Source organism: Lemur catta, chromosome 12 (genome assembly GCF_020740605.2).
Source record: "Lemur catta isolate mLemCat1 chromosome 12, mLemCat1.pri, whole genome shotgun sequence".
NCBI lineage: Eukaryota > Metazoa > Chordata > Mammalia > Primates > Lemuridae > Lemur > Lemur catta.
Genome location: NC_059139.1, coordinates 6,804,751 through 6,832,346, shown reverse-complemented (window position 1 = coordinate 6,832,346; position 27,596 = coordinate 6,804,751). Strand labels below are relative to the sequence as shown.

At 44.5% G+C, this 27,596-nt stretch overlaps 1 protein-coding gene across 1 annotated transcript in view; it reads left to right on the top strand.

Annotated features, from left to right (window-relative positions):
- Positions 1-27,596, top strand: part of LOC123648477 (death associated protein) — a 63,925-nt gene that overhangs the window by 2,314 nt on the left and 34,015 nt on the right. The window contains exon 2 of the mRNA XM_045566309.1: positions 9,222-9,318. Coding sequence (XP_045422265.1) covers positions 9,222-9,318 — 97 coding nt within the window. The remainder of the gene's footprint in view (positions 1-9,221; positions 9,319-27,596) is intronic.

The following is a 27,596-nucleotide window of genomic DNA, read 5'->3' as shown; positions in this document are numbered from 1 at the left end:
AGCCAAGAGCATCGTTCATAAATCAAAATAACTGCCTTAAAAACGTTGAGAATGCTTTCATTAAGTGCTTAAATTGAATAACAGGCTTGTGCTTAAATCCTCAATCAGAAATAATAAAATTCTCTCACACTGACTATCTTAATGTTCTTTTGTGTTTTCTTTATTGCTGTCTGGACCATTTCCCCTCCTGTATATTCCCCTGATACCCCCGAGCTCCTTATGGCACTTACCTCCACCTGTCACCTCTTTTCTTGCTTCCAGGGCTGGGTCTTACTGATTCTTTATCCCCAGGGCCGGGCACAGTGCCTGGCACAAAGTACTCAGTAAGCAGCTCCCAAATGAGTTTCCCCAGGGCCTCCTCCCACCTCTCACTTCCGCCATGCATGGCAGGCCTGCACCCTCCCTGTCTCTGAGCTCTCCCCAGTGTGCACTAATGGTGCAGGTGGTCTCAGCCAGTTCTGGGAGCACAGCAGTGGAGATACCACAGTAACTGATGTATCTTGAGTGTTACAGTGTGCTGGCACAGTTCTAAGCACTTGGCACTTTTAGCTAATTAAGGCAGTCGCCTTTTCGGTGCAATACCAAGGACAATCCTATTTTAAAAACCAGCTGAACCCTTTGGAGTGTCGGTTGTTGACTCCGCTGAGCCAGGGACCCAGGGGAAGGGGCTGGAAAGGCCTTTGCCTTTTGGAACCTCAGCAGCCTGACAGAGGACTCCATCACTTGCCAGGGACCTCCTCCCAAGGTGTGAGATTAGTGAAGCAGATGGAAAGGCTTTTGGAGAGTGTGGAGGAAAGGTACTATGCAAATACAAAATATTGTTATTTAGAGTGATGGATGGAGCTGGATCATGTCGTGGCAAATGTGCTGTCGTCTGCGGTCCTCTGTAAAAGTAATCCAGTCTTAATGATTTGAGACCTCATCACTGCTCTTGACTACAAAATATTTGCAGAGAAATGGGGTGAGACTGCGTGTTTTATGAGAGTTAGTGCAAATACAGATTAGCAAAGTTAGAATTAGCGAGATTCTTTCTGTTTCATCTAACAGCAGTAATAGCATTCCACAGCAGAAAGGAAGACATAATTATAAGCCATGCTATTACTCATTTCTGCCTGTCTTCATGAGGTTGTGGCAGTGATGTGGGTAAAATCTCTTTGTTAAATACATTTTGCTGGCCCTGTTCCCCTACGGAGGAGCAAAAACCATGTGTCAGTCAAGTTCTCATAAATCTGATATGTGATCGCTTTGAATGTTACTGATTTTACATATGATTTTCTTTAAAAAGTAGACTTTACATCCCCTCTAGAACTGAATCAAATGGAAATACAAACATGATTGTACTTATTGAAAGTAAAATGGGAAATAGACCATGTTGCTTTTTTTTTTTTAGCAACTTTGAAGTAATTCAGTTCTCTGTTATATTAATTGATCAGTCAGACATGAGTTTTGAAATTGTGGATGGTAATTCTCCGTGAATTATTTTTGTATAGGAAGGTTTTCAGATTATGTAGGCTGTTCTATTGACAGAGACAGAAGACTAAGTTGTCTTTTATTGTATTAACCATAGTCACAGATTTGCTGAGCATAGTCCCAGGGTCAGCCAGTCCCTGACCGGAGATTGAAGGGTACAGGGAAAAGATCTTCTTTTGCTCCCAACATAAGCAAAAAAGACCCTTTAGTGACTGCTTTTTTTTTTTTTTTTTCCAGAAACTTCCCATCAGGGTGGTCTGTGGCTTTTATAAAACAATTGTAGATTTTACCTCTGTTCTCAAGCAACCTTTGTTTATCTACCCCTTCTAACATCTTAGATGTGTGTCCCTTGGTGAATGCTTTCCCTTCCCAACTTCAGAAATCTTTTTTGTTTATATAGGGTATATTCACTTTTGCATAAAGTACTAGATTAGTTACAGAGTGGTACTTCTAACAGAAAACCCAAAGTCTGTGTGGCTAAACAGATCAAGGTCTGGGTGGTCCTATAAGGAACATTTCTCTCCTGGGTGGTCCTATAAGGAACAACTCAGAAGGCCAGACTCCTCCCGTGGGACACTGCCATTTCAAGGCATGGCTACTGCATAGGGGACAGAGTGTAGGTCATTATGCCAGGGACTCGGTGGTGCGGCCTGTGAGTGGCATGCATTACCGTTAGTTTCCTATGGCTGTTGTAGCAAATTACAATAAATGTAATGATTTAAGACAATGCAATTTTATTATCTTATAGTTCTGGAGGTGAGAAGTCCAAAATGGGTCTCACTGGGCTAAAATTAAGATGTTGGCAGGGCTGGTTCTTTCCGGAGGCTCTAGGGAAGAATCTGTTCTCTTGCCTTTTCCAGCGTCTAGAGGCTGCCCACATTCCTTGGCTTGTGGCCCCTTTCTCCGTCTCCAAAGGCAGCAGTGTCTGGTCACGCCCTTCTCTCATTGCACACTCGGACCCTGACTCTCCTGCCTCCCTCTTTCACATTTAAAGACCCTTGAGATTACATGGGCCCATCTGGATAATCCAGAATAATCTCTTTATTTTAAAGTCAGCTGATTAGTGACCTTAATTCTATCTACAACCTAATTCCCCCTGGCCATGTAACCCAGTGCGTTCACAGGTTCCAGGGGTGGGGGCACTATGCTGCCTTCCACAGTCCCTGTTCCTCACACTGTTGGCCAGAACCCAGGTACAGGGCCCTGATCCCACTACAGGGGAGGCTGGCAAGTCTGTGGAGCACCTACCTCCAGGCAGCGGATCCTACTTTCCCCAGAACTTTTTTAAAATCAGCCTCCCTACGCTCGAGGATGCCCGTGGAGCTGCCCCTGCACTGCTCAGCTTGAAGGGCCCAGTCAGCTGTCCATCAGGGTGCCCTCCTGGCCTCATTTCCACACGGTTTATCGCTGGGGTCCAAGCCGTGTCGTGGAAAGGAGCACGCTTTGCTGTGCAAGACGGAACCAGGCCTTACGAGTTCTGAGCCATAGCTGCACAGCCCTGGGGCTACACTGTGTCTCTGAACCTCATTTCTACCTCTTGAGTGGGGTTGCCCCACGCAATTTAGGGGCCTTCGCACCTTCACAGTCTGTGGTTCTGAGATGAAGCTGTCAGGGGGGCCAAGTTCAGGAACCCTTCCTTGCCCCTGATGTGTACACACTTGAAAGCCCGTCAGGACTCCAGGCAGTCTGGGGCAGGGTTCACTTTGGGATCCCCCATAACTCGTGGCTGTTGTCAGGCTAGTTTCCGCACACGTTCTCGCTGCCTCTCGCCCATTTACCCTCTCCCCTGTGTTTACAGGGCGTCGCCCTTGTGTGAGCTTCCGTGGACGGGAGTCTCTGCTTGCCAGGTGATCCTCCTCCTCCTGGTGGGGCCGTGTCTCTTAACTAAGATAAACCATATTTCCTTGCCCTGTTCCCATCAGGAAGTTCTACCCACCTAATCTCACAGAACCCAGGGGGGTCCGATCCATCCTCCGTTTGCTCACCTGCCACCACACTGCTCTACCTGGGATCCTCGGGTTTAATCCTCACCAGCAGCGCTGGTTGTTTATTGTTTTCTTTTGTTCTTCCCACCAGAACAATCCTCAGAACCCTTCATCTCTTCTTTTAGGTGGATGAGCTTCCATTTGAATAATACTTCAATAGCTCTTCTCAGGCAGGGACAAAAGTAGCATACACCTGCAAGTCATGCTCCAATACCTGCAGTGGATGCTTTGGGGACATTTGAATTAATAGCCCTTCCTAACTCCCCGCTGGAAACTGCAGCCTGGTTCATGGGGCTCTTACAGTGTCCCCCTTCCACCGTAGAGTTTTCTAGCCTGCCATTGAGCATTACAGCAAGCCACCAGTGACTGCCTCTTCCCTGACACCCGAGGGTGGGGGCTTGGACCAGGGGTCCTGTAGTCATTTGCTTCCTTAGTGTTTGTTCACCCACTGAAGTCCGGCCTCAGGTGAAGCTTCCCACACTCCGTTTACTGTTTGGGCATGCAGCTCGCGGAGAGCTTTTCCTTCCAAACTCACTATCTTCCCTCGTGTAGGTGGTGGAATGACCAGGCCCTGTCTCTAGGCCGTTACTGTGTATGACTCAGAAGCCATGATGCTCTGCTTCCTGAAAGCAGTCCAAGCAGAGAAAGGCCTACAGATGAGTCAGGGCCAAATCCAGCCCTGCCGCCTACCAGCTGTGCCATTTGGGGCAACCGGCTTCCCCCTCTCGGTGCTTCAGGATCTACTCCCAAGGGCTGCCCTGCAGCGGGAGGACGCATGAACTGTGGTTAGAGCAGTGCCTGGTGCAGAGAACTGATGGAGAAAAGCAAAAGTTGGAGAACTTGCCAGGATCGGTGGTTCTCCGGAAGCTTCCCTACTTAGCCAGTGATGCAGCGATGGTGGTCCTGATGGTGGGCAGCACCACGGTGGGCAAGCACTTCGCAGGGTGCCTCCCTCCTTCCTCAACAGCCCCGCGGTCAGTGCTGTGTGAGGACACTGCGGGGAGGAGGCAGTGAAGGCTTCAAAGACTACGGAGATCTCTCTAAGGCTAAATGCTAATTTTTAAAACCTGTTTAATAAGACTAGCTAGCAGGTGAGCACATCCCATGTGCCGGGCCCTGTTGGAGGTGTTTCACATGTGCTAACTCATTTAATCCTCAGCTGTCCTGGAGAGAGAGGAACATTGTCATTCTTTCTTCACATGTGGAGGAAACTGAGGCACAAAGAGCTTCAGCAGCTTGCCCAGATACACGCACACACACACACAGGTACATGTACATACACACACATACATGCACACACACATGCACACACGCACACACATGGCTGCATGCACACACAGGCAGGGCTAGGATTTTAACCCAAGGGTCTGGCTCCAGGATCTGTGTTCTGGGCCTCGCATGGCACTTCTGCTAAGAAGAAGCTTCTTATTCTTTAAATTTGAAGCTCCCACTTGAATAACACAACAGAAATATGAGTTTTTTCCTAATGTTGCCCATAAAAATATTTAGATTTGAAAATTCTGCAAAGATTTCTGCAAAAGTAATTCTGCCTTTGCAGTTTTACAAATGAAAAGTTCTAGAGACAATGATACAACAGTCACGATAAATATGTGCTGTCATATTTTTTGGCAGTATTGCAAGTTACAATGAATCTGTCTCAGCCTTGAGTTATCATTATTATTGCCACTTTTTATTGCTGCATTAATCACCAAACATACTGAGAGGGATTGATGGAGTTAATTGTTTTCAGAAACTAAATTAAATGCAAGTGCTAATGCCGGGTGACTGAGCCCTGACATCGTGTGCTTATTTCAACGGAGGAGTGGACAGGCTGCCCTGAGAGAGCTTCAGAAGACTTGATCATTTCAAATGTCACCTTGACATTCATCATCAGTTTTCATTTTAGTTAGTTGCACAGCCCTGTTTACTTTTAGTCAGTTTATAGAACACATCTGTGAGTCATAGTTTAAAAGTTTTATGTCCATGCAAAAAAAAAAAATTAAAATTAAATAAATAAATAAAGTGTCTGCCAAGTTGAAGTGATTCAGAGATCATGTTTAAATGAGCATCTGCATTCATTTGTTAGAGCTGCCATAACAAAATACCACGGCCCTGGTGGCTTAAACAGCAGACATTTATTTTTAACGGTTCTGGAGGCTGGAAGTCCAAGACCAAGGTGTGGCAGGTCTGCTTTCTCCCAAGGCCTCTCTCCTGGGCTTGCAGATGGCTCCTTCTTGCTGTGTCCTCGCACAACCGTTTCTTTGTGTGCCCACATCCCTGGTATCTCTTCCTCTTCTTATAAGGGCACCAGTTGTATTGTATTAGGGCCCTACCCTAACGACTTCATTTTAACTTCATTATCTCTTTAAAGGCCCTATCTCCAAATCCAGGCACAATCTAAAGGTGTGGGGGTTAGAACTTCAACACATGAATTTTGTGGGGACACAATTCAGCCCATCACAGCATCTGTAGTCAGTTTCTAATGGTGATGAAATGGGTGGGGGGGAAATGGGTTTAAAAAATATTTAGTGGGACAGTTCTAGGCTCGCTTTTTGGTCAAAAACATTCACAAAGGGACTGGGAAATTATCTTAACTAGTACAGAATTTCATGTTCCATCTCCATTTCTAATCGTGTGGCAGACCGCATAGCCTGGGAAATCGTAGATTAAAAAAAGTTGCCTGCAAACGGTGGCACTTTTTTTTCTTCTTTTTTTTAATCTGAGCTTAGACTTAGGGAAGTGCCTGGGGAGCAAATACAAGAAAGGAACTGAAATTCAGACAGTTGTCATGAGACTCGAGCTCACACGAGGCAGGGAACAACACCTGCGCCCCCAGCAGAAATCTGGATTCTCAAACGCCAAACTCTGGGGAAAGGCGGGGGAGGGGAGACCCGCCCAGAGCCCTGGGATGGAGGGAGGCAGGGCTGCGTCAGCCCCGCTCCAGGTGGGGACAAGAATTTCCTGGAGAATTTTAAACACAGGCCTGCTTTTACATGAGTTGAGTTCAAATTCATGCTATTTGGTCTGACAATTTCTATTCTGAGAAATCTGCCATAAAAAGGATTTGCAGACATCTCTACTCCTGGTCTGACACAAACACATGCAGCATCTCTCTAAAGGGTTGCCGTCTACACCGCAGGGCCCACAGGATCCTCGCTGGGAAAGCCTGGCAAAGACCAGCTCGTAATCCACAGTCCCCCAGCACAAGAGCAGGAGTCAGCAGACAAAACGAACAGCAGGATTAGACACCCAAGGACTTCAGAAAACATTATAATTGGATATACAACTATAAGACAAGGATGCCTAAAATGATTAAATACATAAAGGAATTGTAAACATAAGGATAAGATTCCATCAAAGACCTGATGAATTGGAGACAAAAAAAAAGAAAAGCTCTAGAAATGAAAACAAAAATGATTAAAAATCAGGTGATAGGATATAAAGCAGATTTTTGAGAAGATTACCGAACAGGATTCTATTAGTATTTCCTTCTTTCCAAAGTAGAATGTCCCCTCTGTTGAAAAGAGGTGGGGGCAGCAGGGAGATGTTGGTTCCAAGCCCAGACCGGCAGATGCACTGTTGAGATACGGTGCTTTATTTTCCTTGCTCACCGCGTCGGCCTCTTCTAATGGGCAGCTGCCAGAGCACCGTTGGCCCTGAGACGCAAGAGTCATCGACTTCCTGAAGTCAGGGGCTGGCAAAGTCTCCCAGGAACATCAAAGACTAATAAATGCAAAGCGTGTGAGCCTGAGCTGCTGTTTCTGTCAGCCTTCCTACTCATCAGCATCATAAAGAAACTTGTCCTGGACTTCTGTGACTCAGCAGGGTCCGCCCAGGTTGGAAATAACCAGAAGACATGGCGTGACATGTTGACGGTAGACTGCATCGTGGGATTCGATTCGAGCTGTCCGGTGGCAGGTGACTCAGAGGAGCTGTCCTGAGGGGCGGGGCTCCTGCTCCAAGAGCCCCAGGGGTGATGACTGCAATGGAAACCGCTCTACTTTCTTTCCAGCACTCGTCTGTGCCAGGATTCCACTGAATGCCTCTCGGGCCCCGTTTAAATGGCTCAATCTTGGGAGGTTTATCCCTTTTCTGTAGATGAAGCGGTGAGTCTTTGGGAATCTGAGTGGCTTATCTGAGACCATGGAGCTGAGGACGTCGAGGAACTTGCTGCTTCCCCAACTCTTCCCTCCTCCCTCTGATCACCAAGCAAGGCTGGCTTTTTGGATGTAGAGCCAGCATTTCCAAACTCTTCCATGGAACATTCTAGTCATAAAGGAGGATAACCAGTATTGCTGGGGGCAGTTGAGTGGGGGGGAAGGTCACATGCATTTGGGAGAGACTGCATGCTGTGTGCCCCTCATAAATCTTCATGATGCAGGTTAGCACACTAAAGGCCAAAAATCTTTCTTGAGGAAACTTATTTAATTTTTCCGACCTAGCATTTCTCTTATTAGATCCTAAGATTCCCCCCCCAATGCAATATGGTATTAACTTATTAGCTATTAGGGAAATGCAAATCAAGCTACAATAAGATACCACTTCATGCCCACTAGGAGGGATGTAATTAAAAGACAGACAATTACAAGTGTGGGTGAGCATGGGGAGAAGTTGGAACCCTCCTAGCTGGTGGGAATGTAAAATAGTGCCACAGTTTTGGAAACCGGCTCAGTGGTTCTTCAATAGGGAATAACCCATCAGCTGCACTCCTGGATAGGTACCCAAGGAAATGAAAACATACGTCCACACAAAAATGTGTCTGCAAGTTGTTCATACCCACATTACTCATAATAGCCAAAAACGTGGAAACAACCCATATGTCCACCAACTTATGAATGGATAGATAAAATGTGGTATATTTATGCAGTGGAATATTACTCAGTGATAGAAGGTATGAAATACATGCTATGACATGGATGAACCTTGAAAACATGCTAAGTGAAAGTCACCAAAGGCCACGTATTTTATAATTCCACTTATATCAAATGTCCAGAAGAGGCAGATCCAGGTGACTTTGCCAGGAGCTGGGGAAAGAGGCCGTGCGTGGGGAGCGGCTGCTAATGGGTGTGGGGTTTCTGTTTGGGGTGATAAAAATGTTCCAGAATTGGTTGTGGCACTGGTTGTTCAACTCTCAGTACACTCAGAGCCACTTAATTGTACAGTTTAAATGGGTTAATTGTATTGTACAGGAGTTATATTAATATATCAATAAAGCTGTTTTAAAAACCTGAATTAACATCTGCCAGCAGGAGGGTTTCACAACGCGGTTTGAGCCAGGCTCCTGCAGGAGTCTTTGCTGCCACTTGCCTGGGCTTTCTGAAGGCACAGGAGCTGTCCGGTGTCACCCATCGTTATGTCATCCCATCCAAAGCATCCTTGATATTTGAGAAAATAAGTATCACAGGGCAAGGTTTAAGTGAGCCGTTGTGTCGAGACCGTGTGCGGGACCTAAAGCAGGCAGCCACTTCTTCACACGGTTTATCCTCTGGTTACGCTACTGCTCTTACAAAATACTTGAAAGGTGCCCATAAAAGAAAATAAGATCCATGGAAAGTTTCTAAGTGGCTCTGGAGTAAGAGATAGCATTGAGTGCTGTATCGTGTTGAATCTCCCCCGAACACTAACCTTCCCTAGTTAATAATTGTCACTGCCAGATTCTCCGGACTGGCTTGTGGCCCTTGAGCCACAAAAAACTTCCCAGCCAGTTCCCCATCCACAGGCGGTTCCGTTTCCACATTAATCGCAACTTTTTTGTTTCCATTTCAGTGAAAGCTGGTGGAATGCGAATTGTGCAGAAACACCCACATACTGGAGACACCAAAGAAGAGAAAGACAAGGATGACCAAGAGTGGGAAAGCCCCAGGTGGGACAATTCCAGTGACTCTTGAGCATGTTTCACAAATAGCATTACTCGGTTAAACGTTAGCGTTTGTTCTCTGTTCTGTGTTTCTGATAACTCCCGGGCCATGCAGGGTCCTATGCCGTGTGTTTTTCCTTTCCCAATCAGTGAGGCGGGGGTTTTGTTCCCAGACAGGGGAGAAAGAGAGCATCTACATACAGCGCCCTCGTCCTTACCCAGACCCTGTGCCCGGGGCCAGTGCCCCGTCCGTCTGACGCTGCAGTGCAGGGGAGTGACATCCAGCCTGGCAGGTAGAGGCTGCCCCGCCTGGCCCCGTGCCATGGTTTAGCCGGTGCTACTCCCTTCCTGGAAGCCAGGGGCCATGCGGAGCAGGAGCAGATCAGGCACACGTTGGAGCAGCTTCCTGTGGCTCCTTGGTTTTCTGATGGTGCACACAGCCGCCACCAACCCTCTCCCCTAAGCCAGTCTTCCAGAGTGGAAGAAACAGATGAATTCTTGCAACTGCTGGTCTTTTGCGCTCCAGGTTTCCACTGTCATTCCTGAGAAGCACACACTAACCATCCACTAACCATCTGTGGGCGGTACTTCGGAACTTGGACTTCAATACTGAAATCACCTGGACTCCTGAGAACAGCCACACTAGCCGAATCTCAGGGGTGGGCTTGACCGTCTGTGCAGCGGGGGTGGAGAACTTTTGATTTAAGAACCGTGTGCAAGCATCACAAGCATCTGGGCTTCCCTGGTTCAGTTCGTCAGTCAAATCTAGAGTCAGTGAGGCCAAACCCTTATGAGTGACCAGGGGTCCTTAAATGATATCTCTGTCCCCAGCCTCCTGGGTCCTAGACAGGGGTCTCCCTGCAGTCTACCCCTCTCTGTTCAACACCTATTTTCCTTGAAGTTTCTGAATTTGAGTTTGTTTCAAGGACCTCAGTCCAAATCCTTTTCCGTTCACCTTGTGTAATACACAAACGGGGACCACAAATGCATGCACCTAAATTTGTCCACATAGAAGAAAGTGAGTTCTAAGCCTTCTACTTATAACTGTTCTCCAAATGATGCCTTAATAAGAGGAGGAAAGAAAGTGTGGAAAGGGACAGAGGAGGTGGAAAGAAGCTAAACCCTGTTTCTGTGTATTAGGCCAATGATTTGATTTTGTTTCATTCCAGTAGTCCTGAGTAGTGGGTGGTATTTTCCCTGACTTACACGAGGAAATGGAACCCCACAGAGGATATAAACTTGCTAGTTAATGGAGCAGGAATTTAAAACCCGGGTCTAATGGAGTCCCGAGGAGGCCAGGCTTCCAGAAGAGTTGCTCCCAAGAGCATACGTCCATATGAGGAGGAGTCCTTGTTCTTGGCAACCCCACACATTTGCTCATATATGTCCCCCACCATTGGGAATTTTCCATAAAAATCTCATGTGGTATGGGTTACGGTGCAGCCGCTTGAGGGAGGACAACATTTTGGGTGAAATTTCTGAGTGATTATTCTCCATCTTTAATCATGAAATCAGCAATGTGAAGGTTCGGTCTAAGTTCTGGTTTTAAAAGAGGGTGGTTTAAAGAAAATTCTAGAATTATCTTTCTCACTGACTATATTCACAAAGCTGTGTTTGGAACATAACAGTATCAGTCACTTTCTTACAGGTCCACAATCCTATATTTCAAAGCCTTGGGGCCCAGTTTATTTTGGAATTCAGAAATTTTAGAGTTTTAGGGGGAGAATGCAGATTTTAGAAGAATAACGGTGCACATACTGTATAGCACCCCAGTGGGGTCTTAGGCAGCATTTTGTAATCTGTATATGATGTTGAAACCAAGTGAAATAAATTTTTTAAGTTTAGAGACTTGTGTCAGTTCAGGTTCAGTTTTAAGGAAACTTTCAGTTTTCAGAACATTCTTGAATTTGGAATTGAGGTAAGAGCATGTGGACCTGTAGTAATTTTCCTCTAGGAAACCTGGGGTGTCACTGCGTTTATTCACAGCCAGCTGTTTTCTAAAGAAGGAAGAAAGAAGACTAGAGAGAAAGCCTTACCTGGGAAAAAAAAATCCTGGAAAGTTAATGGAATGCATGCCTTTCTGTATGAGTTTAAAAGGTATGAATAGCTATTTCCCTGCCTAACGCAGTGTCAATACATTGAGAGAAAGCGTTTTATTAGCATGCTTAGAAATAAGGACAGAACAGCCCACTAGTTTTATTTCTATTGATTTTTTTCCATGAGGTGAAAGGCAGCATCTATAGAAGATGAGCAATTTAAATAAATATGCCAGAGGATAAACAGTTGCAAGAGAAAAGATCGAGCACTCCAGCAATTTAGATTTTAGCATCTTATTCACCTTAAAGATTTGTTCTCTGTCTCTATAGAACCAATTTTTTGAAGCAGGCTGACTACAGGGTATAGTTTGCAAAACACACGAGCAAAGTTTTGCTGTTGCTCTTGTTCTCTGCAGCCAAATTGCTATAATATGTTCCCGACGAGTGTATAGGCTCTTGTCCTCTTGACTCCGGCTTGGCTCTTTACTGGTGGGGGTTAAGCCACTGGACACAGCATTTGCCAAACGGGGCAAGTCTGTGTACAGTCTGAATCTATCAATGCAAGTTGCTAACACAACTCCTTCTGAAACCCTGCATCAGGTCTGGTGCCCTGTGTACTGATTTACTTCCACCACCAGGCACTCCCCATTTTTCTGGTGGGCTGACTGAATAGTTAATAATAACCATCAGTCCAGGTGTGGTGGCTCACGCCTGTAATTCCAGCACTTTGGGACGCCAAGGCAGGAGGATCTCTTGAGGCCAGAAGTTTAAGTCCAGCCTGGGCAACATAGTGAGACCCTGTCTCTACAAAAGAAAATAATAATAATAATTAATTAATTTAAAAATTAAATTTCTTTCTTATGAGAGTTCAGTGAGCCTGGCCCTGTTCTAAGTGCTCTGTCCGTATGAATTCATTTGATCCTTGCCACTACTCTATTTGTTACCATCCCTGTCTCAGAGTTGGCTATTGGTTATTATCCCCATTCTAAATTGCTACTCCCTCTTCAATAGCTCAGAGAGTTAAGTGGCTTTCCCAAGGCCACGCAATGACTAAGGGGCAGAGCCAACATTCCAGCTAGTGGCTGTTCCAGGTTCCTCATTCTCCACCAGGAGGCTGTGCTTACCCATTGAGCTCCTGTTCCATGCTGGGCACTTACCAAATGCTTCACATCAAGTTTAAGTCACATCACTTGTCAGTTGGCATTCCTGGGCCTATTGTATAGATGGAGAAAGCAAGGCTTAGGGGTGTTCTCCAGCCCAGTGATATGTAGCAAGTCAGTGGCCTGGCCAGGATTCAGCCCTGAGTCTGTCTTGACATGGAAGCCCATGCCCCTCATATGTTATAGAAACACGTGGATCTACATAGACTGCAATCCAGATCTCCCATGCCCCTCGTATGTTATAGAAGCCCGTGGATCTACATAGACTGCAATCCAGATCTCTCTATAAGTGAAACTAACTGATTCTGGGGTTGCCTGTAACCTATCCACCCTCCTCAAACCCATAATCCTACCCATCTGCAGCCTGACCATCAGTAGATGGTCTAATTGTCAGTTTACAGCAAGGTTTCAGAGGACTGGCCTGGTTTTACTTTACATATAGGAAGGCCTATTTATTTGCAGAATTTATAAAACATTTAATTTCCTTTTGGAAATGTCTTATGGCATATGACTTTACCATCCACATTACCCTAATCCTGAAGTTTTATATTTTTCATGTTTTGATCCAAGTGTTCTCCAGATAGGAAAATAAGGGCATAGTGTCAGATGCCAATTTCCTCCTTAGCTATAGATCTACATTTGCAAAACTCTTTTTTTTCTTCCCATATATTTAAGACTGGTTTTAAGTTTACTAACTCATCTCTGGTGGTTTCCTTCCCCATTAATTGGAAAATCAAGTACAGAGAAATGGGACAACTGGAGCATTAAAAGAGGTTATTATGTGATTTAAGAAAAAAAAAGCCTGCAACTTTTACTAGTAATTATTTTTCTTAGAAATGTTTATGCAACTGTTAACTCCCTTTAATCTTGTACTTTTCCAGAGATTTAAAAATAATTTCTTCTGCTGCCAAGTTGTTTTGAGATATTATGTTTAAAAAAAAAAAAAAAGCTGAAATGTGAAAATGTGGCCCGAGAATTTCCATCAAGCTGAGTTCTAGTCACCAGAGACTCTGCATGTCCGAGAAGAGCAATAGGCTTCGTTATTATTGGCTAACACTTCCCTGAGTGGCTGCTAAATTCCTTCTCAGAACCAACCTAATTAAGGAAAGCAGTGATTTTCCTCAAAGCTTTTTGATGAGTGTGATAAGATGAAGTACCCAGTTTCACGATGTAAAGGAGGAATTGGAAACGTAGAATGCACTTCAGGAGTCAGGACTCACTGAGATACAGCTTACTGTCGGGTGTTGACTGAGGCCACACCATGCAGCAGGCTTGGTACAAGATACTAAAAGGGCGTGGGTGACCAGAGGGTGTGGTAATAAGGCTAAGGAGGCAGCAGCCCTCCTCTGAGCTTGGCTTTTGTGTAGCTCTGACTTAGAGCCATGCTACTGTTTCAATACCTGGAAAATAAGCAAATAGTTCACATCAGCCAGGATGTGGGAGGGATGCAAAATATACAAATGCTAACGGATTGACGGGAGTGGGAATGCAGTTGATTAATATGACCACGTGGAAGGGAGCAGGGAGTTACCCAAGTAACTTTGGAAAACAACATTTTGACCGGATGCTATAAGGGTAAAGATAAGAAAGAAATAAATGGTGTACTTCCGTTAGTAAATAGGTTTCTTATGGGCGTACGGGTTACCAATGCTGAAATTGCCTTATGTGTATACTAGGATTGAACGCAGAAGTAAATGTACTGTGGATTACGAGAGCCAAGCTCTCCGCTGTCAGAAAGAGGCTGCAGATAGGAAACGGGGAGATGGAATTGAACTCTGCTGTTGGGTGGGAATTGGAGGGCTCGGTATGAGCTCATGGTTTTAGATGGATGGATGGATGGATGGATGGATGGATGGATGGATGGATGGGTGGATGGGTAGCAGATACAAACATACACACACATACGTACAGAAATAAATACAGAGAAGGGGGTTAGTGTACGTACCTATTTTCCTAGCTGTGTTCACTGAGTGGGCCTAAAACACTGACACCCTCATAGCCGTGAGCATCCCTGGGGCCCAGATGTTAATGTCTAAACACCGTTCCCCAATCAGGGGAACCAGGGTTCCTTGGAGAAGTGGTTGACTGCAAGGCCAGGGCAGGAAAAATACTACATGAGCCTGGAACACACTGTAGTGCCAGAACGTAATAAGGGCTCCAAAAGGGCTGGGGCATGGCAGAATGACACAGAGGCCCACCCGAAGGATCTCCCTACGGCCAAAGCTGGAACAATTTGCAACAAAATAAATAATGATAGTATTGAATTTTAACCCATATGGTAAAATAAACATCCATGAGTCCATACTGATATAAATTATGGAGTAAATAAATGGGGGAGAAGGGACAGCTTATTTTTCTAGAAGAATTCCAATTAATATGTAAGGAAGGAGGGAAATAGAATATTACCAGGAGGCAAACAGCACACCAGTTGCAGACAAGATCCACCAAGGGATGTTAGGACTAGGGGGTGAAAGTTTGAAGAAAAGCAGAATATTTGCATGGTCTCAAACTATTTCCCCTAATACATTTATTAATCACAGAACAAAAATAAACCATGGAAACCATGAAAAAGACACTTGTTTACAGTATGAAAAGGGAAACAAGAAGACATTGTCACCCTGTTTGACATTAGCTAGGAAAATGCAAGTTGGATGGCTCTAAATTTTCACTGCTCTGGGCGTGTCTGTGAGTGACCATGGAAGCACCCTGAGTCTGACTTTGAGGTTACAAATAAATTTTAGCAAGTAGGCGAGTTCACAAAAATGGAACGCACAAATAGTAAATATTGACTGAATGTATTTTCTGGCCCTTCATTGAAAAGCTTTGCCAACCCTTATTTTAAGTTAGTCTACCTTCAAAAAATACTCTACTACTTCATGAATAATTTAAGACCCTTATCACAGTGCATGCTAATCACCACACTCCCCACTGTATGCTGCTGGCACATACTTCACTCCTACCTATACTACAAAAAATAACGTGCTGGGACCACTTAACTACTGGCTCTCTAGGAATAAAAAGCCCTGATTTGTAGCATTTGCTATTTTTATGGTGTAAATACTCCCACCATAGCCAGCTTTAAGCTAGCAACGTGGCATCACTGAGTATAGACTTGTGGAGAGAAGCCAGCAGTAGGCTCTCACATGGCCATTCGAGCCAGCGCCAGCACACCACTGGCTACAACCCCCGCTCACATTGTGGTGGATTTTTAGATTTTTGTTTGTTTATTTATTTATTTAGAGACAGAGTCTCACTCTGTTGCCCAGGCTAGAGTGCCGTAGTGTCAGCCTAGCTCACAGCAACCTCAAACTCCTGGGTTCAAGTAATCCTCCTGCCTCAGCCTCCCGAGTAGCTGGGACTACAGGCACGCGCCACCATGTCTGGCTTATTTTTCTATTTTTAGTAGAGATGGGGTCTCTCGCTCTTGCTCAGGCCGGGTTCGAACTCCTGACCTCCAGCGATTCTCCCACCTACACCTCCTAGAGTGCTAGGATTATAGGCATGAGCCACAGCGCCTGGCCTGAATTTTTACTTTTAAGTCTGTAGTCCTTTAAAGAGGTTTAAGGAAAGATAGGTATGAAGTATTTTTTAAAGGTCCATTATGTGTATCTACATATTTATTCTATCTGATGTTCTTATTTCTTCTCATAAGACTGGATTTCTATCTGTTTTATTCTTTTTCTAAAAATACTCATAATGAAGGTCTGCTGTGGATGAATTAGTTCAGCTTATGTCTGTCTGAAAGTGTCTTTGTTTTGCTTTTATTTTTGAAAGATGTTTTCACTGTATATTGAATTTCTAGTTAAAAGTTTTTTTTTCCGACACCTTAAAGATGGCATTCCATCGTCTCCTGGTCTCCATTGTGTACATGAGAAGTCCGCCATAATTCTTGTCATTATTCCCTGTAGATAATGTTTCTGTTTGCTTCTGTTTGCTTTAGAGATTTTCTCTTCGTTTTTCAACAGTTTCTTTGTGATGGACCAAGTGTGGTTTTCTTTGTATTTACCTTACTTGGGATTCACTGAGCTTCTTTGATCTATGGTTTGGTATCATCAGTTTAAAAAAATTGTTGGCCATTATCTCTCGAATATTTTCTTCTGCTTCATTCTCTCTTCTTTTCTGAGACTTTAATTATACCTGTATTAAACCATTTGATATATTCACAGGTCTTGGATGCTCTGTTCTTCTCTACCCCTTGCCCTGCCCTGATGCTTTTTTCCTCTTTATTTTTTAGCTTAGATATTTCTTTTCAACCTGATACCTTTCCCTGTTGTGCCCAGTCTGGTAATAAGCCCATTGAAAGACTCCTTCATCTCTGATATCCTATTTTTCACTGCTAGCACTTCCATTTGGCTTTTAAAAATATATAGTTTCCATTTCTCTGCTGAAATTTCTTTTTTTCACACATATTTATCATAGTTATTTTTACATCCGTATCTGATGATTCCAGCATCTGGGCCATCTGGGTCTGGTTCCTGGCTCTGTGAATGGTGTCTTTCTTTATAATGGGTCACATCACTTCTTCATGTGTCTCATAATTTTTAATTAAAGTAAGACCTCGTGTCAAAGAACAGCAGAGACAGAAGTAAGAACACTAGAGATTGAAGTAAATAATATTTATGCCAGTCCAGGAAATGGCAAAATGGCATGCTTTTTCTCGTCAAACCCATCACAATTGTGTGTGTGTTTGTGTGTGTGTGTGTGTCTAGCATTTATAGTTGAGCCAGGCCTGGGCTGTGTTGTTGCTTTAGTTAGCTTCAAGTCTTCACAAACATCAAATTAATTGAAAGTGGCATCATAACCTTGCCACTTCTAGTGGCTTAGGATATGGGTTCCTGGAAGGTTTGTCTCTGTTTTCCTGTGCTGCCCTCAGACTGCAGCAGGCTTTGTGTGTGGTATGTGCCCAAGTCTTGTGTGAAGTCTTGTGCATGGGAGGTTCCCAAGTCTCCCATCCCTCCCCAACCAAGGTGGGCATCTGCTTGGTGCTCTGGGTGAGCCTGGGGTGCCGGCAGGAATCATACTATTTGCTTCACACAATTATGATTACTTGGTCCATAAGACAATACATATAAATCCCTCAGATAATTTCAGGCACTCAGTGAGTGATGGCTGTTATTACATCTGTGGTGAATTTTTTTTAACTTTTTATTTTGGAATAATTTCAGACATACAGAAAAGTTATCCAGACAATCCCAGCTACCCTTCACCATATTCCACATATGATAAAACTTCACCCCGCCTGCTCCCCGCATTGCTGACCCTCACATATCTCCAAATCTACGTCTGTCTGTACCAATTCTCTTTTGTAAGACCCTTGTACTCTTGAATACTTTACTGTGTGTTTACTAAAAACCAGGACTGTATCAACAATGATCAAAATCAGGAAATTAACACTGAAACAATGCTGTTATCTAATCCACAGACTCTGTTCAGATTTGGCCAGTTGTCCCGCCACTGCCTCAGATTTCAGCCCCTCAATAACACTTTCATTTAGGTATATCTCTTTAGTCTTCTTTAATCTAGAACAGTTGTCCAGCCTTTTTTTTTTTTTTTAAATCTTTCCGAGTTTGAAGAGTATGGGTCATTTGTTTTGTAGAAATCCCCTCAGTTTGATTTGAAATCAATGAAAGTGTTTCTCTATGATTGGATTGAGGCCCTGCTTTGGGGGCAGGGGTGCCACAGGAGTGGTGTGTGGTCCTCCCAGGTGCATCAGATCTGGAGTACCTGGTGCTCCATGCTGGGTGACGCCAACTCTGATCACTTGGTTAAGATGGCATCTGCCAAGTTTCTCCATTATAAAGCTACTATTTCACCCTTTGTAATTAATAAGTATCTTTTTTTTCTTTTCTTGTTTGTCTTTTTTGTTACAGCACTAAATAAGTATCTTGTGGGGAAATACTTTGAGGCTTTGTGAATATCCTGTTTCTCATCAAACATTCACTTGCTACTTTTAGCCTTCACTGATGATTCCTGCCTGAAACAGTTACTACTATAGGGATACTGTATCTGTTTCCTAGGGCTGCTTTAATGACCTACCACAAACTGGGAGGCTTAAAATAACAGATGTTTTGTCTCACAGTTCTGGAGGCTAGAAGTCTGACATCAAGGTGTTGGCAGGGTTGATTCCATCCAAGAGCTATGAGGAAGAGTCTACTCCATGCCTCTTCCCTAGCTTCTGGTGGTTTTCTGGCAACTTCTGGTGTTCCTTGACTTGTAGATGGATCACTCAAATCTCCTGCCTTTACCTGGTCATCTCCCTGTGTCTCTTTGTATCACCTCTGCTCTGTGCATGTCTGTCTTTATGTCCAAATTTCCCCTTTTCATAAGGACACTGGTCGTATTGGATTAGGGCCCACCCTGAAGCCCTCATTTTAACTGGGTCTAAAGGGTCTAAAGACCCTGCTTCCAAATAAGGTCACATTCTGAAGTCCTGGTGGTTAGAACTTCAACATATCCTTTTTGTCAACCTATGACAGATGCCAAATAATGATTGATGGCAATTTTTGATGGTTCTCTCAGTGAAGTTAATTGTTAAAATAAGAAATAGAAAATTTAAAACTTAAGAGAGAGCACAGCCATGTGCCAGCATAGATCTCATGGCCTATATGCCTGGGAATTTTTATCTGTGATCTGTGTGTTTGAACTTGAATTAAACCATGTGGTGAACCAATGTCAAGTTCTAGTGTCATCTTTTATGTCCAGGCTCGTTGTCAGCTGCCTTTTGAAAGAGAAATATGCTTTTTCCATGATGTGTGTGAGATGCAGTGGACCAGGGATGCTGAGTGCTGGCCAGCTACCAACTCCCGTGTTGTTTTGAGTACCCCGTGCTGGCAGGCAGGGCCTGTGACATGCAGCAGGGCCCGTGACATGCAGCAACAGCTGAGCCAGGTGCTGGAGTGCAGTGCGCTGCAGAGCCCTGCCCTGGGCCAAGGGCAGAGTCTCGGTGTGGTGGGGGTCTCCAGTGACATGGAACATCCTTATGAAGGGGCTAGCTGGTTGTCACCTGCTTATGGGCTGACATGCCTCTTCCAGGGAAAAGCTTATGGAAAGCACAGTGAGATCCTCAGAATAAAAAGCATTTGTGGCAGCATAACATAGTAGCCAACGGCGCCGTCTGCCCTGGTAAGGAAATTGGGGGAGGAGCTGCTGTTAGGCAGCACGTCCTGTCAGGTTTGCGTAAGTGAGGCCCAGAGAGCAACGATCTAAGTGTGTAGGCAAAACGGGGCATTGACAAAGTGTTACAGTTTGTGTACCAGCAAGGGGGTGGTGACAGTAATCATTTTGCCTGTGGCAATTGGGGCAGCAAACAGTTGGCAGAGCTAGTGCAGGCCCGCAGATCCCTTGTGGGCAGCCGCGTCAGTTGGTAGCATCAACTGCACGCAAATGCCACGTGCGGTGAATCCTCGAGAGGCGGCCAAGGAGGCTTGGTGGCTGCTGCCTTTGCAGCAGCCCTCTCTAGATGGCTCTGCAAAGGCTCACAAGCCCCCTCTCCAGGACGTCCCAGCAGGCTGGCTGCCTCCCCTCTGGGCAGCAGGGTATTAGTTTCCTAGGGATGCCGTAACAAAGAACCACAAACTGGGTGGCTTAAACAACAGAAATATGCTGTCTCACAGTTCTACAAGGCAGAAGTTTGAGATCAAGTCAGCAGGGCCACGCTCCCGCTGCAGCACTAGGGAAGCATCTGTTTCTGGCCTCTCCCTAGCTCCTGGCAGTTCATTACCAGGTGGCAGCATAACTCCAGTCTCACCGTGGCGTTCTCCCCGTGTGTGTGTCCAAATTTCCCCTTTTTATAAGGACATCAGTCATGTTAGATTAGGGCCCACCCTTCTTCAGTATGACCTCATCTTAACTAATTATATCTGTAACAACCGTATGTCCAAATCAGGTCATCTTCTTAAGTACTGGGGGCTAGGATTTCAACATGTGTTTTGAGGGAGCACAATTCAACCCACAATAAGTAAGCAGCACCTCCTGCCACTAGCCATCAGTTGGCAGTGCCCATGTCCACTGACATCCCAACAGCAGTGGCAGCACAATAATTTATTAACTGCAAGGCTTACGTGGCAAATGATTCTCTCTTCCTGCATGCCAGCGTTGTACCGTTGCTCAGGTTGAGCACTGCAGCAGCCTGCCTTCCTGACCAGGGGGATGCTCTGTACCAGGGGTGTGGCCCCAAACTTTGATCACTCGTCCTATCAATTAAGAAAAATGTTGTCTATGTGCACCCCCACTATATGTATATTCATTTTTAAATTATACATGTGTGCTATGCTACCATCATATAAATTATGAAATGTATACAAAATGGATAACATATTAAAGATGAAGTAAGCAATATTTTAAATGTCTTGCTAATCATTGTGACTTTGTACAATTATTAGCTACTATTTCAAGGTGCAAATACCCATGAGATGAGATTTCTTGTTAAATATTCAGGATGTAAATCTGAATTTCTAATGGCCTTCCGGGTAATTTCAGGTTCTGTGGGGGAGGGCTGCTTCTTGTCGAATCTCATTAGATCATTCTTTGGTATTTGTAATGTGGTTACTAATGAGTTCGAGTGTGAGCTCTTCCCTTTTCTTATTGTTCACATGTGCTTGTATTTGGATTAACTTTCACCGCCAGAGGTATTTTTGTTGTTGTTCTTTTGTTTTTTCCTTTCAGTAATATCTTTGAGCCACTTGTCCATTTTGTAAAGGTTAGTTTATAATATGACATTTGAACACAGTTTCAGGCACTTGGGATATATCAAGGATGAAATGAGAGAATTGAATTCATTATCCATTAATCAGACAGAATCATGAGTATGTTGCAAGACACCAAAAGCAAGTGGAGGGGCCCAGAGGTGTGGGTGGTGGCCCCTCTGCTTCCTCACGGCCCTCGGGACCATGAGGTGAGGAACAGCCACCTGCAGTCCACGCAGTAAAGGTGGCAAAGCTTAGTTCATTTTGTTTTGTTTCTTTAGATAAAGTATAGATGTAAATAGAGTAGATTTTCATGTTTATCTCATTTTCCCAACCAAATTATCATCTTCTTAAGCACAAGGAACTGCCTTAGTCATTGATTCGTGGTGGTCCAATACCAGTTTTGTTGCTGGGTGTAGTGCAAATTAAGCATTTCTTCTAACACCTATGGATATGTGCATTTTAGCATGATCAATAGGAACACGACTATGTGCATTTTTAGAAGTTTTGCCCAGAATCGCCCTAGGAACACAGAGCGTGGTGTGTGTGATGTGGCCACTTCGTGCCCTACAAGTACGCATGGGCACCAGCATTGTCAGGATTCTTGCCGAGTCCAGCCTGATTTCTCCTGTCATGTAGATGGACACCAGAGGGAGGCTCGAGTCTGGCAGGTAGTGAATCAGCCTCTCCGCAAAGGGATGGAGCATATGGGTATCCATATGTCACCAGATCCTGGCTGAACTCTTTGGATCTGGGGCTGAGAAAGAAAGAGCGGAAGGCCCGGCTTCCCTCCAGGGCCTGCTGCTGCTGGTAATAGGCTTTGAGACAGTGTTTGTACGACATCTGGTTCCATAATGGATGTGGAAACCAGGTGTGATTTATTAGCTTCTAAGCAGCCCCCTTCCTGCTCCCTCTCCCTCCGCAGGCCCCCAGCCTCCCTGCAAGACCATCTCACTCCCATCTGCACCCGGAGAGCTCTGTTATCAGATGGAAGGAGGGAAGGAAGGCAATGGAGCCATCAGTTCTCCCTTCCAGACACTGCTCCGTGCATCTGCACCAGAGCCAGCCTCTTGGAATGGATGACTCTTGTTTTTATGGTGTGACTCAAAGGGTTGCACTATTTATCAGAAGTGTTTTCTTATTACATCAACATATGAACTGAATTTAAATCAGCTCTCCAGTGGTTGGATTTTATAGAATGAAATATGTAAAAATAACTACATAGAAACAGGAGCCCTTTCCTGAGTTTATTACACTGAAATCACTGTGCCTAAAGTTTAAGCCTCTTGACTTCAGTGGTCTTGGTATGCACAACACTCAGAAAATACTTGGTGAATCAGTAATAATTAGCTTAGGCTTTGACTCTTTAGAGGTAAAATAATTGATTATTAACTTGATTATGTCTTATTTTCCAGCTGGTGAAAAGAAGCGAATGGGGTAGTGTCGGTGTTAGGGGAAAAGTTCTTTATTCTCATAGGCGTGTCCTGTTGGGCCCTCAGCTCTCTCCAGGCAGGCTGTTGCTTTGATTTTCACTTGTGTACCTCCCCAGCAGCAGGGCCGTAGTCAGTAATGAAGAATTAGTGCGGACTAGAGCATCGAGGGTGGTGTGACACTCAAGAAATTCTCATAGAATCATCAGATCTAGAGCTGGATACAACCTGGGAAGTCACCTAATCTAGGCACTTCTAGTGGGAGCCCTTGAGAGGTAAGATGTCAGATTTTGCTCAAGATCCAGAACAATCTAGGGACCAAAAGGAAAATATCTATTGTGTGGGGATCCACAAAGTTCTTTTATGTTAAAAAGAAGCCCTCACTGTTTTCTGGGTGAAAAGAAGAAAATTGAAAGCAGGGTCTCTGAGAGATAGTTGTATTCCCAAATTCATAGCAGCATTATTCAGAGTAGCCAAGAGATGGAGATAATTCAGATGTCAAATGTGGTATGCATACCATGGAATATTATTCAGCCTTAAAAAGGAAATCCTGTTACAGGCTACAGCTCGGGTGAAACCTGAGGACATGTGCTAAGGGAAAGAAGCTAGCCACCAGAGGACAAATACTGCACGATTCCATTTGTATCTGGTATTTCCAGTAGTCAAATTTATGGATGTAGGATGTAGAATGATAGTTACCAGGACCTGGGGGGAGGGGAATGCAGAGTTAGTGTTAATATATGCAGAGTTTCAGATTTGCAAGATGCAAAAGTTGTGGGCAATCTGTTTCACAACAATGTAAATATATTTAACACTACCAAACTGTGCACTTAAAAATGGCAAATTTTATATGTTTCTACCACAATAAAAATATTTTTTAAAGAAAAAGCAACAAAGAAGCCCTTGCTGCTATGGTAAGCAGTTTAGTGAACCCTCAAAAAACTAAAACGGCATTCCCATATGAGCCAGCAATTCCACTCTTAGGTATGTACTCAAGAGAATTGAAAATAGGTGTTCAAACAGAAGCTTAATACGTGAATGTTCATCACATCATTCTTCACAATAGCCCAACATGGAAACAGCCCAAATGTTCATCAATATCTATTGTGATACATGGAGAAAGAAAATGTGGTATGTTCATTCGTACAGTGGAATATTACTCAGCTATAAAAAGGCATAAAGTGCTGATTGGTGGTACAACATTGGATGAACTTTGAAAACATTATGCTAAGTAAAAGAAACCAGACACAAAATGCCACATAAATGATTCCATTTATATGAAACATCCAGAATAAGCAAGTACTCAGTGACAGAAAGCAGATTGCTGGCTGCCAGGGGTGGGGAAGATTGCGGGGGTTGTGCAGTGGTTGCTTAATGGGTGTGGGTTGCTTTTGAGGATGGTGAAAGTCCTGAAATTAGAGAGTGGTGATAGTTGCATAACATAGTGAATGTATGGAAAGCCACTGAATTGTACAATTTAAGGTGGTTAAAATGGTAAATTTTATGTTCTATGAATGTTACCTCAATTTTTAATAAGTCCTTGACCATGAAAAGTAGGAACCGTGGCTATAGTTCAGCCTCCACATTCTCTTCTCAGCTGACAAAGTGGAGGCTCACTGTGGGGAAAGGACTTTCTGGAGGGCTGTGACTGCAATCCTCAGGGACACCGGGACACTTCTAGGGGAGGCAGGAAGAGATCGTGCTCATGCAGCAAGGTTGGATGTGCGGGTGGCAAAGACACAGACCAGCTCCTTGAAGTCCCAGGGTGGGTTGGTTGCAGGGGGGTCCCGTGAGCTCTTCCAGGTCCACCTCTCTCTACCTCCTGAAGCTCTGCCCTCCTCCTGGAGCAGCCCCTCCACAGGCTAGCAGAGGCTGGCTAGCAGTCTAGGCTTCGTGTCCAGACAGGTGGTACCCAGAGGAAGAAACTGCCATCTCTTCTTGCATCTCTTTTTAGGAGCACAGAAGCTTTGCCAGAAGCTCCCTGGCAAACTCATTGGCCGGAATTGGGTGACTTGACTATCCCGATCATCACTTAAGTCAAACATCACTAGGATTGTCTTAGATATGCAGTGTCAAGTGGAGTGGATGTTGGGAAGTCAGGCACGAAGACCAGTACTGCAGGCAGCATGGCCGGGCACGAGCTAGTCCAGGAACCGGTGCTGGAGCAGGAGGGATGGGCAGGTGGCCCAGGTCTGTACAGAAAAACTGTGAAGTGCTGGGAGGGCAGCTGAGCCAGACGTCAGAACCTGGAACTATAGCACTGTCCCCATTTCTTCTAGTAGACTCGAATGGGACAGAATTTTTATTTCCCCAGTGATTTTTTTAAACAGTAGCCCTTAGCTGCTTCCTGGTGCACACACATCTGAGTATTCCACCCCGACCCATGGCCATTGATTTACTCCCCTGATGTCTATAAGCACCTCCTGTGTGCTGGGCACTCTTCCACGCAGTCGGGACACATCAGTGAACAAAACAAAATCCCTCTTCTCACAGAGCTTACATTCCAGTGGGGGCGGCAGATGACAACAGACAATAGAAGATGAAATAGAAATTTTCTTAACCACCATTAACGGCAGCCAAGGCCCTCTGCAGAGTGTGTGTGGAAAGAGGAAGTGAAGCTGGATGGTGGGGCAGCTGTCCGAGGACACAGCTGTGCAGGCAGTGTTGTCGTGAGCCTGCAGGCGTGTGTTTGCACTCGCTCAGCCATGCTCTGCTGAGCGCCAGGGTGACCAAGCACTTATGCTGCACTGTTGACTTGGGGTTGCTGGAAAAATGAGTTTTCTGCTAAGATAAAGCCAGAATAGGAGCTTTATGGACATGACTTCAAGATTTACACACAAGCCTGAAGCTGAGGATTTTGCAAATAAGACACGATCATTATGAGTCATTTGGCGTGCTGGTCAAAATGTGGTTGTCTGCAGCCTCCCTGGCATTCTACAAAGCAGAGCCCTGGTGAGACAGCCATGGAGAAGGGAGTGTGTCTTTGGTATTCCAAGAATTTGGCAAAAACGTTGGACTGCCTCCACTAGTTAGATAACTTCGAATTTATATGTCAGGAATAAAAAAGATTATAAGTGATATCTGTTAAGTGTTCCTTTGTAGCAGTTCCTCTCAGTGGGATGATAATGAAATTTAGGGCAACTTTGGCCAATATAACTAAATTGAGAGAAGTAATTGCTGTTTATTCTTTTAGGGGGCATCGTGGGAGGTAGGAAATGAAGGGAAAGAATGCTAAGATGATAGAGTAGAAATATGCCAGTTCTTGATGTGGGTGCCTATTTTCGAAGATGGTGGTGGGGAGAGTGAAGTTTAAGTTTGATTCTAAGGGCGCTAATTCATTCCATTTATCTAACATTCCTACCTAGAGAACAGCACCGCGTGACCTCTGTAGCTCAGGTTAGCTTTCAGCTACCCGTGGATTCAGTAGAAAGTGGACATGAGGGAACCATTTTGACATTTTTGAAACCTACACTCTTTGTGGAGGTCAGGTTCTAGCTATCCTGCAATATTAAATAAGTTCTGTGGGTTGAGAGAAAAGCTAGGACAATTAGCAACATGAATATTTTTAATTAACATACCGTTTAATTGCCTGGGAAAAGTTTGAACCTGAAAGCACATATATTAATAGATTTCTGATAGGCAGAAATGTGGGGCATCTGTACTGTTGGGGGAATGGTGTCAGTGGTGACTCTGGAAAAGGCAGAATAAAGGACGTCGCTGGTGCTGGCTAGCAGGCTGGCTCCCCCGTTCCTCTCCGCGGGCCCCTCCGCCCAGCGCTGTGGGGTGTGAGCAAAAGTCGTATCTTCAGGCAAGAGAGTGTCTCCTGGTTTGCCATTGATTTGAAAAATAGGAGTTTGGTGATTATATCTCAAGTCGGTGAAAATTCTCAGTAGCACTGTTTTAATTTGTTAGACCCAGAATCTGCTGCTCTGCACATCTAATTAGACTTGATTTCCCCGAAGCTCTGAAAAGAGGGCAGAAGAAATGTAGTCCTAGTCCCTCAAAGGTCTTTGTTGTCTTTTGTGCCTAACCCTTGGGCTAAGGCTAAATCTTTTCTCCAGCATTTTGAGTAACTCTGCACTTAAGCTTTTTTTTAAAAAAAAAGCAGCAGTGATAATTAAAAACCTAATCCAGACTATAAAAATGAGTGGAGAGCTCATGCAAACCAATGATAACAACATCAAACTCCCAATGGATTCAAAAGAACATGAACAAACAATTCACAAAAGGATAAATATTAGTAAACAAATATTAGTAAATAAATGCAGAAAATAAAAGTTTCCTTTCAGGTATCCAAAAAAAGTCACTACAACTGCCTTGATGTTCTATCTTTGTTAATTGTGCGCAGTCAGCCTTCACAGCTGCGGATTCCACATCTGCAGATTCCACCAACCACAGATCGAAAATATTTGAAAAAAAAATGGAGGGTGCTCTGTATTGAACATGTGCAGGCTTTTTTTCTTGGTATTAATCCCTAAATGATGCAGTATAATAGCTGTTTCCATAGCACTTACATTATATTAGGTATTGGTAGTAATCTGGAGATGATTTAAAGTATACAGGAGAATGTGCGTAGGTTACAAGCAAATACTATGCATTTTATATTAGGGCTTAAGCATCGTGGATTTTGATGTCTGTGGGGGTCGTAACCCCAATCCCCACAGATACCAGGGGACGACTGCATAGATTGGGTATCTCAGTCTGTATTCCCGGAAATGTATCCACTTGCCTACAAACTGGGCATCCCCTTTTCTTCCCTCGAACTTTGCTTCACCCTCTGGCTTTCCTGTCTCATTATTAGGCTCTTAGTCCAGAGTTATCCAAGCCAGAACCAGGGGCTCATCATTTATTTCTCCCTGTCCCCAGTCCCCCGCCCTCAGAACAAAGCCGTGCCCTTTGGCATAGGAGCAAGGCTGCAGACCCCATCCCTACGTCCCTCTCTCCCCCATCCGCTGCAGCTCTGCCTTGCGCTCA